The sequence below is a fragment of the Brassica napus genome, chromosome C1, assembly GCF_020379485.1.
Source record: "Brassica napus cultivar Da-Ae chromosome C1, Da-Ae, whole genome shotgun sequence".
Taxonomy (NCBI): Eukaryota; Viridiplantae; Streptophyta; class Magnoliopsida; order Brassicales; family Brassicaceae; genus Brassica; species Brassica napus.
In genome coordinates this window covers 12,524,863-12,540,972 of record NC_063444.1, presented here as the reverse complement: position 1 = coordinate 12,540,972, position 16,110 = coordinate 12,524,863, and the positions used below count along the sequence as shown (strand labels likewise).

The 16,110-nt window shown below is 36.9% G+C and overlaps 2 protein-coding genes across 2 annotated transcripts; one reads left to right on the top strand and one right to left on the bottom strand.

Annotated features, from left to right (window-relative positions):
• Positions 1-9,738: 9,738 nt before the first annotated feature.
• Positions 9,739-10,716, top strand: LOC106376011. Its single transcript, XM_048744124.1, has one exon. The coding sequence runs from the start codon at positions 9,834-9,836 to the stop codon at positions 10,587-10,589; it is 756 nt and encodes a 251-aa protein (XP_048600081.1). The 5' UTR covers positions 9,739-9,833; the 3' UTR covers positions 10,590-10,716.
• A 66-nt stretch (positions 10,717-10,782) lies between these two features.
• LOC106376009 (serine/threonine-protein kinase fray2-like) lies at positions 10,783-15,958 on the bottom strand. The gene is made up of 21 exons (XM_013816046.3): positions 15,744-15,958; positions 15,401-15,653; positions 15,064-15,318; positions 14,865-14,989; positions 14,732-14,776; positions 14,479-14,560; positions 13,808-13,876; positions 13,523-13,693; positions 13,380-13,445; positions 13,222-13,290; positions 13,058-13,129; positions 12,711-12,964; positions 12,500-12,621; positions 12,287-12,417; positions 12,138-12,194; positions 11,948-12,055; positions 11,798-11,849; positions 11,677-11,729; positions 11,513-11,577; positions 11,368-11,419; positions 10,783-11,258 (listed from the first exon to the last, which is right to left on the bottom strand). Exons 1-21 carry the CDS (start codon positions 15,767-15,769, stop codon positions 11,214-11,216), a joined length of 2,172 nt encoding a protein of 723 aa, XP_013671500.2. The 5' UTR covers positions 15,770-15,958; the 3' UTR covers positions 10,783-11,213.
• Positions 15,959-16,110: the final 152 nt, after the last annotated feature.

The window sequence follows — 16,110 nt, the reverse complement described above, 5'->3', positions numbered from 1 at the left end:
GGTTTACTCAACATCGACGTCGACTCTGGCTCTGGTGACTGGTGGTTTCTTCAACATTGATGTCATCGGCTTTTGGCTCAGGTATTCGGTGGTAACTCCACACTTTCATGCCGGCTCATGGCTCTAGTCGTCATCCTTTTCCTTCTTAGATGAGCGGCTAGTTTTTCATCATATTTCTCTAGTTTGAGCTTGATCTCTGCCTCTTGCTCTCCTTCATTTAATCCTCAACTCTAGCTCTCGATTGATTGTCCTTCCCTCAGTTAAGGTTGTTGGCGTCTTCAAGCTTCTTCTAATCTTTAAAGATGATTTGATTGTCTCGCATGGAAATCGATAGCTTGATTGACTGATTTGATTGAAGACAATTAGTCTGAAGCGGAGATCTGTAGATAGTGGTGTTGGTTCGTTGGTTGGCTTTCCTCAAAGCTCCGGCGACTTAACTTCCACTGGATTAGCTAGCTTATGGTATGAAGATGTCTCCAAGGTTCCTCCTTCCTGATGGCCTGTCTATGGTGTGTTCCGGTGGTCGTCGGAATGTCGCTCCGACGACTTTTTCCTTGATGTGAAGTTGGTGGTCCTTTTGTGTGACGCGTGCATCTCCTTCGCAGAGTGCTTGACACGTGTTGTTCTACTCACGCTAATCAGTAACGCGTGGTGTGCAAGTGGACAATCAATTTCTTTTGGGCATTTTTGTTGTGGACTCCTGTTGGGCTTTTAGTTTTTTTTCTCGACTTTCTCGTCTTTGGCCTCCTTTGTAATATATTTGTTTCTTAATATTTTAAAGATGACAAAAAGTAAAAAAATTAGATTACTACAAAATTAAAGTACTTGTACTTATTGATTTATTTTTTAAAATTGAAAATAAAATATGACTACAAAATTCAACTTTAAAAGTAAAGTAACTGACTAAAGATATTCTCATGTGTACATATCCATACTATTATTTGCGAAGTGATTTTTCGCTAGGAACTTTCACTTTAAAAGTTAGACTGGTTAATTTCATTGTTATTCTTAATGAATTTATATATCTATAATTAAAAACGAATTATATAAATAATATATTTAAAAAATAAGATAATTCTTATATATTGTGTTATTATCATGAAATAATATATTTCTATGATAAAAAAATTAAATTAAAAATATACAACAATTTACAATAAAATATTAATCAAATAAAAACATTTGCATAAAGATATTTTCTAAAATATTTTTAATATTTGAGTATTTTTAATGAAATTTTTTATCGAATATAAATAATTTGATTTTTGACTTAATTTTTTGAAGACATAAATAATAACTTATCGCACTAGTTTGATTTAAACTAATAAATATTTGTAAGAAGATTATGTCCGCATATGCGGCCTCAACACCTAGTTCTTTTAAATAAGTTAATTAAGTTTTTTTTTTAAAACTCACATATTTTGTTAGTTTACCAAATAAATTTATATGCAACGAAAATTAATATAAACTATAAAACAAATTATTTACAATCAAATTAATACTAGGGCCCCTTAATATTAACTGTAAAGAAAACTCTGAAACGGTAAGAAGTCGAAATACATTCACGACTTGATTAGTCAAATTCCATTTAAGTCTAAAAACTTCATCACACATGAGGATGTTTTACACTGTTTAGAGAAACTATATAATATAAATATATAACAAATATACACTAATACACATGCCAATAACCTTAAAACATATTCGACATTTGTTATTTGTTTAAGATTATCATAAAATTTAAAGATCATCATGATGATCACATGAATATCCAAAGCCCGTGATTTCAAAATAATCAATAGGGAAATATATATATATATATATATATATATATATATATAATATCCTATATTCTTGTATAATGTGAATATGATGAAAGTAGATTCTAAATGAGCGTGGCTCAAATATCACCACAAAGACAATGCACTTTCTTTTTGTTGTTTCCCTTTCTACGCAATCCTTCCTCTCAATTATTCTACGAAATCAATCTTATATTATATCTTTATAGACCCCAGCTTCGGAAATGTGAAATTTACCTTTGTATTTTTAACCACTATAATGACGTAAGTAGGTAATGTTTTAGATATATTAACGGTTTTTACTATGAATTGAGGTAACTACAAATTATGTGAGTATCTCACCAATTGCATATAACAAATTTAGAGAAAAAAAACTTCAGATTTAAGATCTACAAATCCACGTTGCATTTGCAAGTTGAACCTAAACCATTACAAAAGAAACGATAAATAAGTCACGAAATAGATTTAGGAACTAAAATATATTAGTAGGTACAAAGTTGAAACCAAAACACTTTTAACTTTTCAACGAACATGTTGCTTTCTAATCCGAACTCTCCAATTTGCGTGCATTGCATAGGGATGGACTGTTAGATCTAGTAGGGATTAGATTCGCTGAGTTATTAGCAAAGAAAATTTGAGGAAAAAAACAAAAAACATTATAAGAGTGGGGATAATGATAGGTGGATGGAGACGAGAGGAGAAGAAACAATTACTACTTCTTGACACCATTCATTTGAAAGAGAATCTCATTCACTCTTAAAGTCACAACTTATCCTCATACAGCCCCACATTGACCCCAAACTACGACAATTACGTTTTAGACCCTTTGCTAAAAGTCTATTTCCTTGTCCCTCGAACTTCTGCGTTTGCGTCCAAACCGCTTATAGGGACAGCATATATCAACGAGTACTGTATTCTTTACTTTCACTGTCATGTTACCCTAAGTTTTTGTTCGTTGAAAAGGCTACCTTTTATTATTAATCTTGACTAGTTGGAACAGATTAATAGAGAGAGAAGTTACTATGTTCTTACTTACAAGCCCATGTTACCCAAACTTAAATTATCACTATCAGTCTAAAATAAGCTTAAAATATCAGTCACATGCATCTAGTTTCTAGTAGCTGATGAGTTCTTTTAAGTAAACAAAATCAACTTAATGTGTCTCGGAACTTTACTCGGTGTTTAATTCCTATAAGTGCTTTAATAAATAAAATGAAACAGATGGTTGTAAAATACCATATGAGTTGATAAAAAAAATACCATATAATAACTAATTAAAATCACAAATCCGAAGTTTTAGATATATAGTGTGATATGTGAGAGAGATGCCACTGGTTTTCGGATTGTGTCGAAGTTTAGTCGGTGTTTAAATCCTAGAAATTTTCTTTTTAAAAAATAAGACGAAACTACGAGTCTACGACATACATCTACTTCGTATAGTATAGTGTGCCATATGAGATATAGAAAAAAAAAATGAAAACCAATAAAAATCATAAAACCCAACGTTGTAATTCAATAGTGTGTTTTGTGCCGTATGAGATACCAACCAGTTTTGGTTAAGTTTTGGGTAACTCTTTAAAAAATTCCCGCCAAAGTAATGTAAAGTTCAATAGAAACAGAATATCATCATTGTTAATTGGTTTTGGCATTAGTTCATGACCTGTTTGGTTTCCTAACAAAATACACCATGCATCTAAAGATGATCAGAGTAGGTTTATTCATAGCTGTCTTTTTGTTTGTTTGTTTCGGTTGGCCTAATTGATTTTGGTTTAATCGTAGAGAACAGACTAAAAAGGAATGATCGGATATAGAATGTGGTCATGGTCACACTAAACTATAAAATAAATGTTTGCTCGTGTTGTGTATAGAGCGGCTGTTCGGTTGGCATTGCCTGCCTGCCATCTGTGGATATGTCTAGTCGGTTCATGGCCTGGCAAATAAAAAAACAAATCGAAATGGAAGACAACAACAAACATAACTTGAACCGTCCACTAACGAAACGAACCAAATATCAAATCCTAAAAGCCCGGCCCATTATTTAGTGATTTTTTATTTACATGTATTAATAAAAGCAGTTGCGCATTTAACACAAAAGAATCGTGGATTGAAAAGAGAACCCTGAGAAAAAAAAGACCAAAACCAGCGGCTGAATCTGTGGACCTCAATCATGTCTAGTCTTTTATTTTTATTTTTTTGATCAAATGTCTAGTCTTTTATAAATTAAAAAAAATATCTAAAGGGCTTAGTGAATTCGCTGGAAGAACTCTCTCTCCTTTAGCTCTGTCCTCTCTCCTCGATCCGACACAGAGGAAGAATGAGATGAACTTCAGTCGGAGTTTCTCTAACTCCGTGTTATAGGTTTGATTTCTGGGAGTCGGTGATTTCTCTACACCGTCGTCGCCAGCTTTGGGTTCCGAGGATTGGTGGCTCCGCCAGCATCGGTTCGTCGGCTTTCGTCTTCGGGAAGCGGTAGCTCTGACAGCATCGTTTTTCGCCGGCTTTTACCGGTTTCCGATCTATGCTTTTGCTTTCTCTTTGCTCAATCGACTCTCGACTTAAGACTCCATGTTGGTTGTTCTTGGATCGATCGTAGACGATTGTTTTATGGAAGCGTAGATCTGTGGTTCGTTCTTCTTCGAGGCTGCTCTAGTTGATCGGCCTCTTTAAGGATTTGGTGGATTTGAGGGCGGAGTTTGATCGCCGTTGGAGGAGGTTTCGTTTGGGTCGGTAGATTCATGGTGAGGGGTTCTTTCCGGTGTATCTTCGGTGAACACCGGTGGCTCCGGTGATGAATCTCGATACAGGGGAGATGGAGGTGTCGTCAACACGTGTTCCTCATCGGTGAGGAGTCCAACACGTGTTTTGGTTCTGTTAACAGGACGACACGTGCATGGGGGAAGCCTAGTGGGCTTCGGATGTTGGGTTTGTGGCCTCGGGTTTTTGGGGCGCCGGGTTCGGTTTAATGTTTGTTTGGGCTTTGACCGTTTCTTTAGTTTGCCCTTTGGGCCTTTGTGATGTTTGGTTTCTGGGCTTTGACCCATCAATAATAATAATAGATGGAAAAAAAAAATTAAAAAAAATATCTTTCAAGAAACAAAAAGTCAACATACGTTCATGTATGGTGTATTATCTAATTCTCCGAGTAAATGTATGATGTAATTCTTTGACTATATATATTACTAGTGGTATTCCGGCGCGTAGCGCCGGTTTCGTATGTTTTATTCTCTAATAAGTTCAGTTTTTTTTATCCATTTGATGTTGACTAAATACAATAGTGTATTACTTTGTTTTTAAGTTCCTTAATTCAAATAGAAATAGCATAAGTGATTTTCGCTGATCGATTCAATAAAAACGGAATAAATAGTTGATAGTTGCACCGAAGTAAATATAGTTGAACTTAAAACATAAAATAAAGTTGATGTTCAAAAAAGAAAATATGTAAATATATGTGTTTGTTATGTGATTATCTTGTTTAAATGAAGATAATAAATTCTTTCATCTTCTTAGAATAGTAACAATCCTTGCATATTTTGTCTATGTCAGGGATGATACAATCTGTTAAGGGCTTCACTGTGCACGGATTGGTTAAATAATTTGTCTTCAAAATGAAGTTTGAATCAAGTAAGTGAATTCTTAATTACTTTCCAGCATTGATCGGACCTGAATTGACTATTTTCACAAGATATCTTATCCATATATTTTTTTCCCTTTTCAAAATTGTCTCTGCACAACATTAATATACCATAAAAATATGTACCGTTGTCATAGTTTTTATCTGCAGGCAAAGATGGTTGAGTCCTTTAATAGATTTTGGTGATAGATCTGCTACGCGCAGGTTATTTGATATTGTGTTAATGAATTTGAAAATGAACTATTTAGTTTACTCTCAGTTAATAATTACATTAATTTTGTTAATTAATTATTTTATTATTATTTTATTTTGGTATTTTTATTGGCGATTATAATTATTTCATTTTTAAAATTTTGACATGAATATGTAGTTTTTTCTTTAACATTTTTTTTTTAAAAAGTAGGTTCTATTTTAATTATAATAATAGGTTCTAAGAACACAAACCATAAATTATTTTCGCCTTTGAACGTTGTTTCTTGAATTCTTTACTACTTTTTATTCAGATTAATCTTTTTTCCTTATTTGTTTTTCAATAATATTGTGTTTGATGATCAACCATGTCATCAAATCAACAGATTAGAGATTTTGAAATATATACTATCGAATAATTTTCAGTGTTTGTTTCTTTTAAGCACATTTTGGTATTAGACATCCCACATTGGCAGATTGGTTATCACTTATGAGTTAAGAGAGTTGAGAGCAGTACAGTTGAATACCGTGCTATATCTGTAGACTGTAGGCCGGTAGTGAGATTTGGGGACACATTTAGAGGCTTGGTATTTTTGTTTCCAGTGTGCTGTATGGTCATCGCCTCATCGGAGAGCAGTAACGCGTAAATAAGATACCTACGAAGATGATCGACCCTTGGTAGGATGAGGAAGGTCAAAGGCTTTTGATGCAAACAGATTCAAGGCCGAACAATCCTAGATAAAAGGGCCAGACAGATTGTTGGTTATCATCAACTAAGCTGATCAAGTTTAAGAAGAAAAACAAATTGATAGTAGAGTACGCGGGGAAATAATACTTACAGGTACGTTGGGAAAAAAGTTTAGCAGATTTGAGAAATAAGAGTCTGCTTCTCCACACTGAGAGCACAACAGTAAGTATTGCATCTGAAAAGTATAGTCAAAGAGCTAATATAACGCTACTAAAAATATTATACTTTCATGTTCCCATCAGTGGCAATCTAAATGTTGCAATCCTATAAACATATACATGAAATCAGACATTAAAATATTTTACTTTTAAGCTTTGCAAGGGAAAGGTATAGTCAAGAGATCAGCGATTATCTCCGTTGATATTTACCTACTCCTTTCACACACTTAATTGGCTAATGAGTTAGGATCATTATCTCTACAACACGGGTTCTTGAATGGTAATTAGATTGTGCAAAATCACCATGGAAATACATTGAGAATGAACCTGAGGTGGGGAGTTGGTCACATATGTGTTGAGCTCTGACACATGGACCGCTTCGATCTTTTTTACGCTTCCTTTTTTGGGTGGACTCGTGGAAGAGTCAAAGTAGTGATCAGGAAAACTGTATAACAATACGTATGTGGCATGGTTTTCAAATATTAGAAAAGCAAGTTTTAACTTAAGTTATTATAGGGTCTAACCTGGCAACAAAGGTCTCGCTGGCTCTTGTTTCGTCGTCAAAGTAGAGATGTGTCCCATGGGTAGCATCTACGGAAAGACTACTTACATTCAATTGTGATTCACATTGATTCATCATGCACCACATATTAAGCTGGTAGTCCAAGAGAGAATGACGGAAAGAAAACCTGTGAAAACAGAAATCGATCTTAGACTTCGATGTGTTTTATGCAAATAACATACAAATCAAAACAAAACTGAGACAGAGAGAAAACCTCTGTCCGTACACAACCCAATGCTTCTAAGCTGCATATCTCACTCCGGAATAAACACCATCTTCAAGCATCTCGCGGATGGACCACCTTTCACTCCCTTCAAACTGGGTTGGATTCAAAATAATTAATATAGAGAAACTGGGACTGGAACTCAGGAACATAATGTATTAAGAAAAGATATATTTGGTTTCAAAGAACTTTTTTTATGTCTATATTACGATGCACAACACGAAACACAAGTCGGCCTTACCTGTTTTCTACTCGTGGATTCAACCCTCTCATAAGCATCCTAGCATCAGCAAACGTAGAGCTAAATCAACCAATGACATCCAACGAAGATGCATAGGCCATTAGTCCAAACCTCGTAAGTTGGCTTAAGACCACAACACCACAAAGCGAAGCTAGCTATCTCGCACTCCCACCAGTATCACTACCATACATTATATTGCTGCAACAGCTGCTGCTGATCCTCCTGATGAACTTCCCGCTACACGTGTCAAGTCCCAAGACTTCGCAGTTACCTTTAAACCAAAATCGAAACTCAAGCATCATAAACTACCCATCAATAAAGACTTAAGATTTCTTCATCACAAGACAAACCTGAAAGGACGAAAGCTTCAGTTGGGCTTCCCATACCGAACTCATCCATATCCATCTTCCCAACAACAATCGTCCCAACTATTAACCTTCTTCACCGCCGTGGCATTGAACAACCGACAATAATGGTCTGTGATGCGAGAAGAAGCGGTGGAAGGCGATAAAAACTCCGGAGAGAGGACTTAGCTCCTCGCCTCTAGCGATCCTCAAGATATCTGAACTGCTTATGGATGGTGAAAAAACTGTTGTGAAACCAATACTAAGTAACTACATAAGAATGGAATCATGTGCTAATCAACAGTAGATGGTTCAATGATGTAATACCTCTTTGAGGGTTTCTGAGATTTAGCTAAAAGCTCATTGTATTTTATTTTAAGATCAAACTTCTAAGCTTTTTAGCTTCTCGTAGTCAGAGACTGAAGAACCTCCTAGCTCATGCTGAATGAATCTGAAGCAAAACCAAAGAAGGATCATAGAAAAACCAAGAGCTGGGATTACCAAAAACCAAAGCATCATAAAGTATGAATCCAAGATTTTACAGAGACTATATATATAAAGAAACTATACCTTTGGTGAGAGAATCAACAACTCCATCAGACTCTATATACTTTGATTCAGACAGACTCAGAAACAATTCAAAATCTTTTTAAAAGTTGCAGATAATGGTTCATCCCCAGATCTAGTGATTGGTTTCTTTCTTCGTTATAGCCTCAAACAGCTTCTTACCCATCAGATTACGTCTCTGACCTTTCCTTGAACACTAACCCTATGTTTCTCCTTTAGAAACTTAAGCAAGTTCGCTTCCCCTCCCTCTTCGATCATCCCCATCTCCTTCAAAACCCTAATTATGTATGTCAACCTAATCATCGAATGCAGCGTAATCCCATTATCCGCAAGATTCTCCCCACCACCTTGCTGCCTATCGATCTAAACTACGACGTCACTAACCTGAGATCAACAACACGTAGAGGCGCAACTATCTATAAAACAGAAGCGCTACTGGTCTCGCGATCTTCAATGATTAGTACGGGGTAATTTAGTAAGACGTAGTGTGTTAGTGGGAGTAGATGAGAAGTTTAATTTTGCTGTGAGGGTGGCGTTTTGATGGCGTTTTTGGGAGGTGATCGGAGCTACGGCTAGCGAGAGGACGACGAAGGAGGTAGTTGGGCTGTTTTATTTCGTGTCAGCCCGTTATAGATGAATGGACACGACCAAAAAGGGCCTCAGAACTCAATAGCCCAATACGGGAATGAAGTGCCACGTGTATTAATTCCCCCCTAGGTGATTGATGAGGTGGATGTCTAAGAAGGCAGATAGTTTAACTTTATTATTAAAGATAGCATTACATAATTTACATTGTTCAGTTTATAAGCTATAGCTTGGTCATATCTTATCACCTATGATCAAACAATTAACAAGCAATTAGCTGGGATTCTCGATTATAGTCCGGTTTATAAATATCTTCGAACCGAACCAAACGACAAGGGCAATGTAGGAAGAAGACAAAGTGTGCAGACAGTGGAATAGAAGACAAAACCACTGTCTGCAAACAAATTGTGCAACTCGAGAGAGAAACCACGTTCAGGCTTAAACTGCTTCGCTGTTGATATTTTAGACGATCCAATCCATGCAAAGCCTGATGAAAGGGCATACGTTTACGCTATATTGGCCGTAAAAACCAAAACCAGAAACAACAGAAAGTATTTTGTCGAGACGTCCACATCAGCAGCTAAACCGCGTGCTAGCCACCCGGTCCACCACCCCTAGAATCTAAACAAAACAGAAGCCGCAAGTTGCCACCACCTTTTCTCTCTTATGTTTCCCTCTAAAAAGGGCCGAACCTTTCATGTGTGTTTTACAATTCAAAGTACAGAGGAAAAACAAAACAAAACAAAAAAGGAAAGATTTTTCGAAGAACCCAACAGATATAGAAACATGTTTAGATCGACGGATTTCGATCGGTACGTTGAGAAAGAGAGCTTAAAGGTCAAAGCTTTCTACGTCCGGTTCACCGGTTTACCCACCCGAGAGTTCTCACCCGACTCTCTCACTCTCCTCTACCCACCGCGAATCAACGAAGCCGCTTTCGAGCTCGACGGGTCCAAGATCCGACCCGACTCCCCAGCGTTCGTGACGCTGCACCGGGTCGTTAAGGGAGGAGAGGCGATATACGGGTGTAGGGAACCGGTTCGGGTCTGGGAAGGGATCCGGTTCGAGGTGTACATGAGCGAGGAGAGAGTCGTGAAAGGTATCTTCAGAAAAGAGGATGGAGATAAGTGGAAGATCGAGTGCGAGTGCGAGATGGAAGAAGGAGCGGCTGAGGTCGTTGTGGCGGCGGAGGGACACGTGGCGACGTCGACGATGGCGAGGAAACATAGGAGGAGGAGGAGGAGGAAGCAGTTTGAGTGTTTGGAGGAGATACCTGAGGAGAGAGAGGAAGGGAGGGAGTCCGACGATAGCGTGTGTTTTTGCACGTGCAGCGGCGGAGAATCGGAGGAGGGAGAGGGAGAGGGAGAGTGGGAGTCGGTGAAGTGGACGGCTGAGATGGAGTCAGAGGCTGAAGGAATGGGATGGGCCGTTGATTTGGGTATTTGGGTTATGTGTTTAGGTGTGGGCTACTTGGTGTCTAAAGCCTCTACTAAAACCTTGAGAAGTGGAGGAAGAAGAAGACGAACAAGAAGTCTCTTTTAAACTTGTCTGTAATCAAATCAGTTTAATTGTCCGACTACGTCCTAGTGTAATATAGTACAGATCATTAAACCATCATGTAAAACAATCCATGATTTTGGTTAGTAAGAGTCACACTAGTTCCATTTTATTTGAATCATATGACCTTATGAACTGTGAGGCAAGAACATGCAAGAATCTAATGCATGCAGGCAAGTAGGTCAATCATATTTGCATTTACAAATTAAACAAATACACAAAATGATCCAAAAAGTGATTTCCCTTTTCTTGCTAACAATAATAAAAGACAAAAGAATAAAAAGTTGTTCAAAACGTGTGATGATAAATTCGAAGTGGGTGTTGATGAGAGCCTTTCTTCTCCTTTTTAATTTTATTTTTTTTTGTATTCGTTTCTGCTGTCTTTTAACTGTTAGTTTTACATCAGAAGCAGAGACACTTGTTGTGGTCGTCGTCATCACCGTCTGAAACACACACAGAACCTAACTAGAGAAAATCGCTGTTGTTGCTTCACAGCCTTTAGTATTTTTGAACAGTCTTATCTGGTTTTTTATTGATAAGACTTTTCAACTCGTTCTCCTACAGGTTCTGTGCAGCTCAGTTTTTTCCGTCCTCGCTTCCCGCTCCTGCTTACACTAGTTCGCGACCAGTGAATGCTTTCAGTTTCTGCTGTAGCTGTTTACAAAAAAAAATAAATAAACATAAGAATATTACATGATAGGTCGGTCATCAAGTAGATACTTGCATTTTTTTTTTAACGAGTTGAAAATGTGTGTTGGCTTACTTGGTTGTATCTTGATTTCTCTGAATCGAGTTCCTCCGTTAAGTCGTTCAGCCTGAAAATTTTGGCAGCGGTATGCACTTAGTAAAGACTTACTAAATAATTCAATAAAAGAAACAAAAAGATTTGCTCTAAGAAGAGGACTAACTTAGCCCGGAGCTCAGAGATGCTGCTAAGTAGCATCCTCTCCCTCTCAGAAGGCACAGAATCAACCTGTAATCCAGAGAAAAAATGAAGGTAAATAATCACATAGCCGCAAGCAATATCTATGACTAAACTAGAGCTTTATCCTTTTTGAGAAAATCAACTTACGGTTCCATTAGTCTCTGAGCGAGGCAAAGGTGGTAACTTCCCAGATTGAGAACCTATAACAATGATCAATGTATCATTACGACTTCTTCACAACATATTGTAGTAAAACTTTCGCTCTTACCGTCCGTCGTCTCTGCGGGTTGTACACTATTCAGTAAGTTCATAAGAAGATCCTGCAGTGAAGTTTAGTAATATTAGGATTAATAAAATCCTGCTAATTAACAAGATTAACTCTAATGTCTCAATGGGATGTTCTTGAACTTATGTTCACCTGTTGTACAGAGTTTTGCTGGAAAATATGTTGAAGTTGAGGTATGATGAGTGACGGGGACATAGTTTGGCTACTTAACTCCTTGATGGTCTGAGGCTGAACCGTTGGCTGCAGGATACAAAAACAAGGTTTAAAAAAAGATACTAATAAAATGAGTTCAAAGGAAGCTTTGTGTTGGAAAAAAACTGACCATTTTAGGCTCAGGTATCCAGTTACCCACACTAGCAGATTTCCTCAGAGGGGATGACTGGAGATTAAGTTGTATGATTGATTCATCAGGTGAGGAGAAGAAATCATCAAATCTACAATAATAGAGAAGAAGAGACTAGAATAACTAACCTGTGGAGATCGACGAGGGACTATACTTAATGGAACATCCTTAGCAAGGTCTAAGTTTCCTGATGTTACTGAGAATCTTCCTTTCTGAACAAGGTTACCCTTTGACTTCTCATCCAGAGAATCACGGAATCCTATTCAAAGATTTTGACAAAACACGCACTTTAGCTCAACTGCAAGAGAAGCAAAAAAAAGTGCATGAAGATTGCCACTCACCTCCTGAGTATTTAATAGGAGCTGACAAGCTGTTTGAAGAAGCACGAGTTGAAAGATTCAACGGACCGCTAAAGCTAGGAGCTCTTTTGACAGACGGGGCTGCCTGGTGTTCACTCTCGGATCTAAGCATTGTTTCACAAGTTGGATTGCTTTTAAAAGCTTTCTCTTACATAAAAGGACGACAAGCAGATCTTAAAGTAAAATGTCCAACCTTTCAAAGATTTGACCTTTCTCTGAAGCCGAGTGGCTTACAACGGCTCTGCTTGTAAGTGGTCCACTCTGACTTTGGCGTCTTACTGGCTTATTAACCTTAGCCTCAGGAACTTCATGCTCTGAGTTTGGTGTTACGGAAGAGGCATTAGTGATGAAAGTGAACTTCTCTTCACAGTTTGGTTCTTCCACTTCAGTAGTGGAAACCTTTTCCTTCCCGTTCATGTTTTCATATAGTACCGGGCTATCATTCACCTGCATTGGCTTTGTAAAATTAGTTCATCTGATACCAATGAAGTGAAGTCTTATAAGATGCATTTTTCTAAATGTTATCCACAGATTACTAGCCTTGTTATGAAACCGTGTATGGAAGATTTCTTCATCTTCCTGACTCTCTTCTAGACCATCTTCATCACTTAGCTATTTACACAAACAAAAAGAATATAAGAACAGGTGTTATGTGATAGTTACCAATGAACAGAAATTAAGAATATGCAATGGCAGTTACTTACCAAAGATGCTTGTGTTTTCAAGTCTTTGACATCAAAATTCCAAGCGCTCACTCCTCTTTGGTATTCACTCTGACATTAAACAAAAAACAATGGTTCATGTCTAACTCTGCATTAAGTTAAGTATTTAGGTAATAATGTTAAAACTAAGTGTTTGTCACCATTGATATAGCTTCCTCATCAGCAGTGGCCATTCTCTTTAAAGCAAGCTGTGCAGCATCCTTGGCCTGTCATACACCAACGCAATCAACAACGTGAGAACGTGATGATGATTTCAATAAAGAAGCACACAAAAATGGCTAACCTGAAGAGATTTCACACGTGTCCAAAGAGGAGGCAAATCAGCAAATAATGATTTCACAGCAAGCTCAGGTGGCTTTGTGTGTTTGAAGCAGGAGTGTTTCAGCAGCTTTTCAGCGGTTGGTCTTTTTGTTTGATCTTTCACCAAACACATTGCAACCATTTCTTTAAAGGACTGCTCACAGCTGAAAGTCCTCTAATTAGTTTAGTAATAAACATAAATCGTAACTGAAATACAAGTCAGAAAATCCAGCAAAGCTAGAACAAAACCTAGAAAGAACACGAGTACCTTTGAGAATTTCTTATCACGGTCGTAATCAAGACCTGGAGGTGCGTTTTGAATAGTCATTAGCAGCACCTGTAATCAGAAAAGCACAAAAAAGAATCAGAACTATTTTAATAGATTGCAAACACAGACATAAACTGGAAACAAAGAGATAATTCGTCCGTACCTAAATGATGTAAGTTTATATGTTTTTACACATTAAGAAAACATGTCAAATTTTTAACAATAAATGTATTATTTTTGTGTTTACCAATTTCCAATAATTTTAGACCAAAAGCATTTCAAGAAGTACAATTAATCTTTTTTGAAGTTTGTCATTTATCATTATTAACTAATTAAACATACCTAGAAAACATAAAACATGCACTACCACTGTTTTTTATTGTAAGTAGTTTAAGGAAAATTCTTTTGTTTCAAAATGTAAGTAGTTTCCAAATATCTAGATAACTTTTACATTTATTGGATATAGTGTAACCAATCAAATAATATCAATTTTTTTTTATAATTGGTTGAACTAATTAATTAAATTTTTTTTTTTTTTAAAGTACCAACTTTCTTAATATTAGTGATTTTAGTCTAAACTACTTACATTGTGAAACAGAGGGAGTATCTTTTTGAAACAACTGAAAAAAAAAAAACATTTATCTTCTAGGAACAAAGAGAGTATTGATTACCTTCATGGGGGGATATTTTGAGAAGGGTGCATGACCATGGGCCAATTCAAGCGCTGTTATACCAAACGACCAGATATCAGCCCTGTGACAGAAGACAATCAACCAAATAAGCTATTATTTGCATTTTCTTTGTTCACACACACAGTGTGAATACATTCGGATTAGAGGCAGACTAGTTTGACAAAATTGTCTTAACATATGCATACCAAAGTGGACTACTTTTTACATTTGAGCTTTAAAAATATAAACTCACTTGGAATTATATCCATTTCCAGGCTGCAAGACTTCCGGAGCCATCCTACAAAAAAAGAAACAAGAGTTTAAAATGTACACCATTGAGCACAAAGTGGTGGTGTATGAAGAGTAAAGAATAGACAATAACCTACCAGCAAGGAGTACCAACAAATGTGTTTCTTGCACGTTGCCTATCACCGTTATCAAACAAGCAAGCAGACACACCAAAATCGCCAAGCTTAATCTCCCCATTGTCATCAAGAAGTATGTTTCCTGCCTAGTAGATTGAAGAAAAAAAAAACATTATATGGATGACTTAAAATACAAAGTTTCAGTCTTTTTGTAACCAACCTTAACATCACGATGGATATGGCCTTGTTTATGAAGATAATCGAGAGCTTTAAGAGTCTCTTTGAGTATAGAACATATAGCCGACTCTTCAAACCCGTCTGAATAAGCAGTCTTCATAAGATGCAAACAAGAACCTTGCGCCATGAATGGCATCACCACCCAAAGACTATGGTCAACAGAAAACGAACAAAACGACTTTATAACGTTTGGATGGTCTATCAAACTCATAGTCTGAGATTCCCTCCTCACATCATCCTAAACAAAAACAAAAACAAAAAAAAAAAGAGATCTAAGACAAAGGGACAACAACAAATTAAAAGATCGAGGAAGAACACACCAGATTGCTATTGCATCGATCCAGATCCAGACACTTGACGGCGATGACTTCATTGGTCGGGAGATAGATCGCTCGGTAGACGACGGCGCTAGCTCCATGGCCGACTTCTTCCATAAGTTTGTAGTCTTTTGGATTCATTGAGAAGCCTTTCTGCTTAACACTACTACCACCACCCCCACGAACAACAGCACCACTACTACTACTACTACTACCTCTGACCATCTTCTTCCGTCTCTTTCCACCGAAAACCGCCCTGAATACCACCACCAAATCAACAAAACCGATACAAATGATAATGAAAAATAAATTCAGGAGAGGAAGAGAGAGAGAATAGTAGTTTTACTCGAGAACAAGTCGAAGAAACCCCATTGAAGTTTGAGATGCTGATTGAATTTTTTTTTTAATTTTATAATTAATTCAGCTATATATTTTTTATTTAACTTGGCTCTGGCTATATTTCTGATCAGTTGACCGCCACGACAAACGCGATTGATAGCGAAAGAGAGAGACAGAACGCAGAAGAGAAGAGCTGTTGTGTGCTGAAGTGTTAATCTGGTAAGTGCTTAAGATTATGACACGTGTATATATGTAAAAATGAATGGCTGTTAATGATCTTGGTCCCATCTACCTCTTCAAGTTCACGAGTGACTCTTTTTTAAGATAAAAAGTACACAGTTTTGTAAAAAAATCTGATTCACTTTTTTTCTTTC

Coding starts and splice junctions, on each gene's coding strand:
- LOC106376009 (XM_013816046.3), bottom strand. CDS start 15,769: ATGGGGTTTCTTCGACTTGTTCTCGA. Junction 14,777..14,864: donor TTTGTTGGTACTCCTTGCTG/GTAGGTTATTGT, acceptor CTTTTTTTGTAG/GATGGCTCCGGAAGTCTTGC. Junction 14,561..14,731: donor GGAAATGGATATAATTCCAA/GTGAGTTTATAT, acceptor CTTCTGTCACAG/GGCTGATATCTGGTCGTTTG.
- LOC106376011 (XM_048744124.1), top strand. CDS start 9,834: ATGTTTAGATCGACGGATTTCGATCGGTACGTTGAGAAAGAGAGCTTA.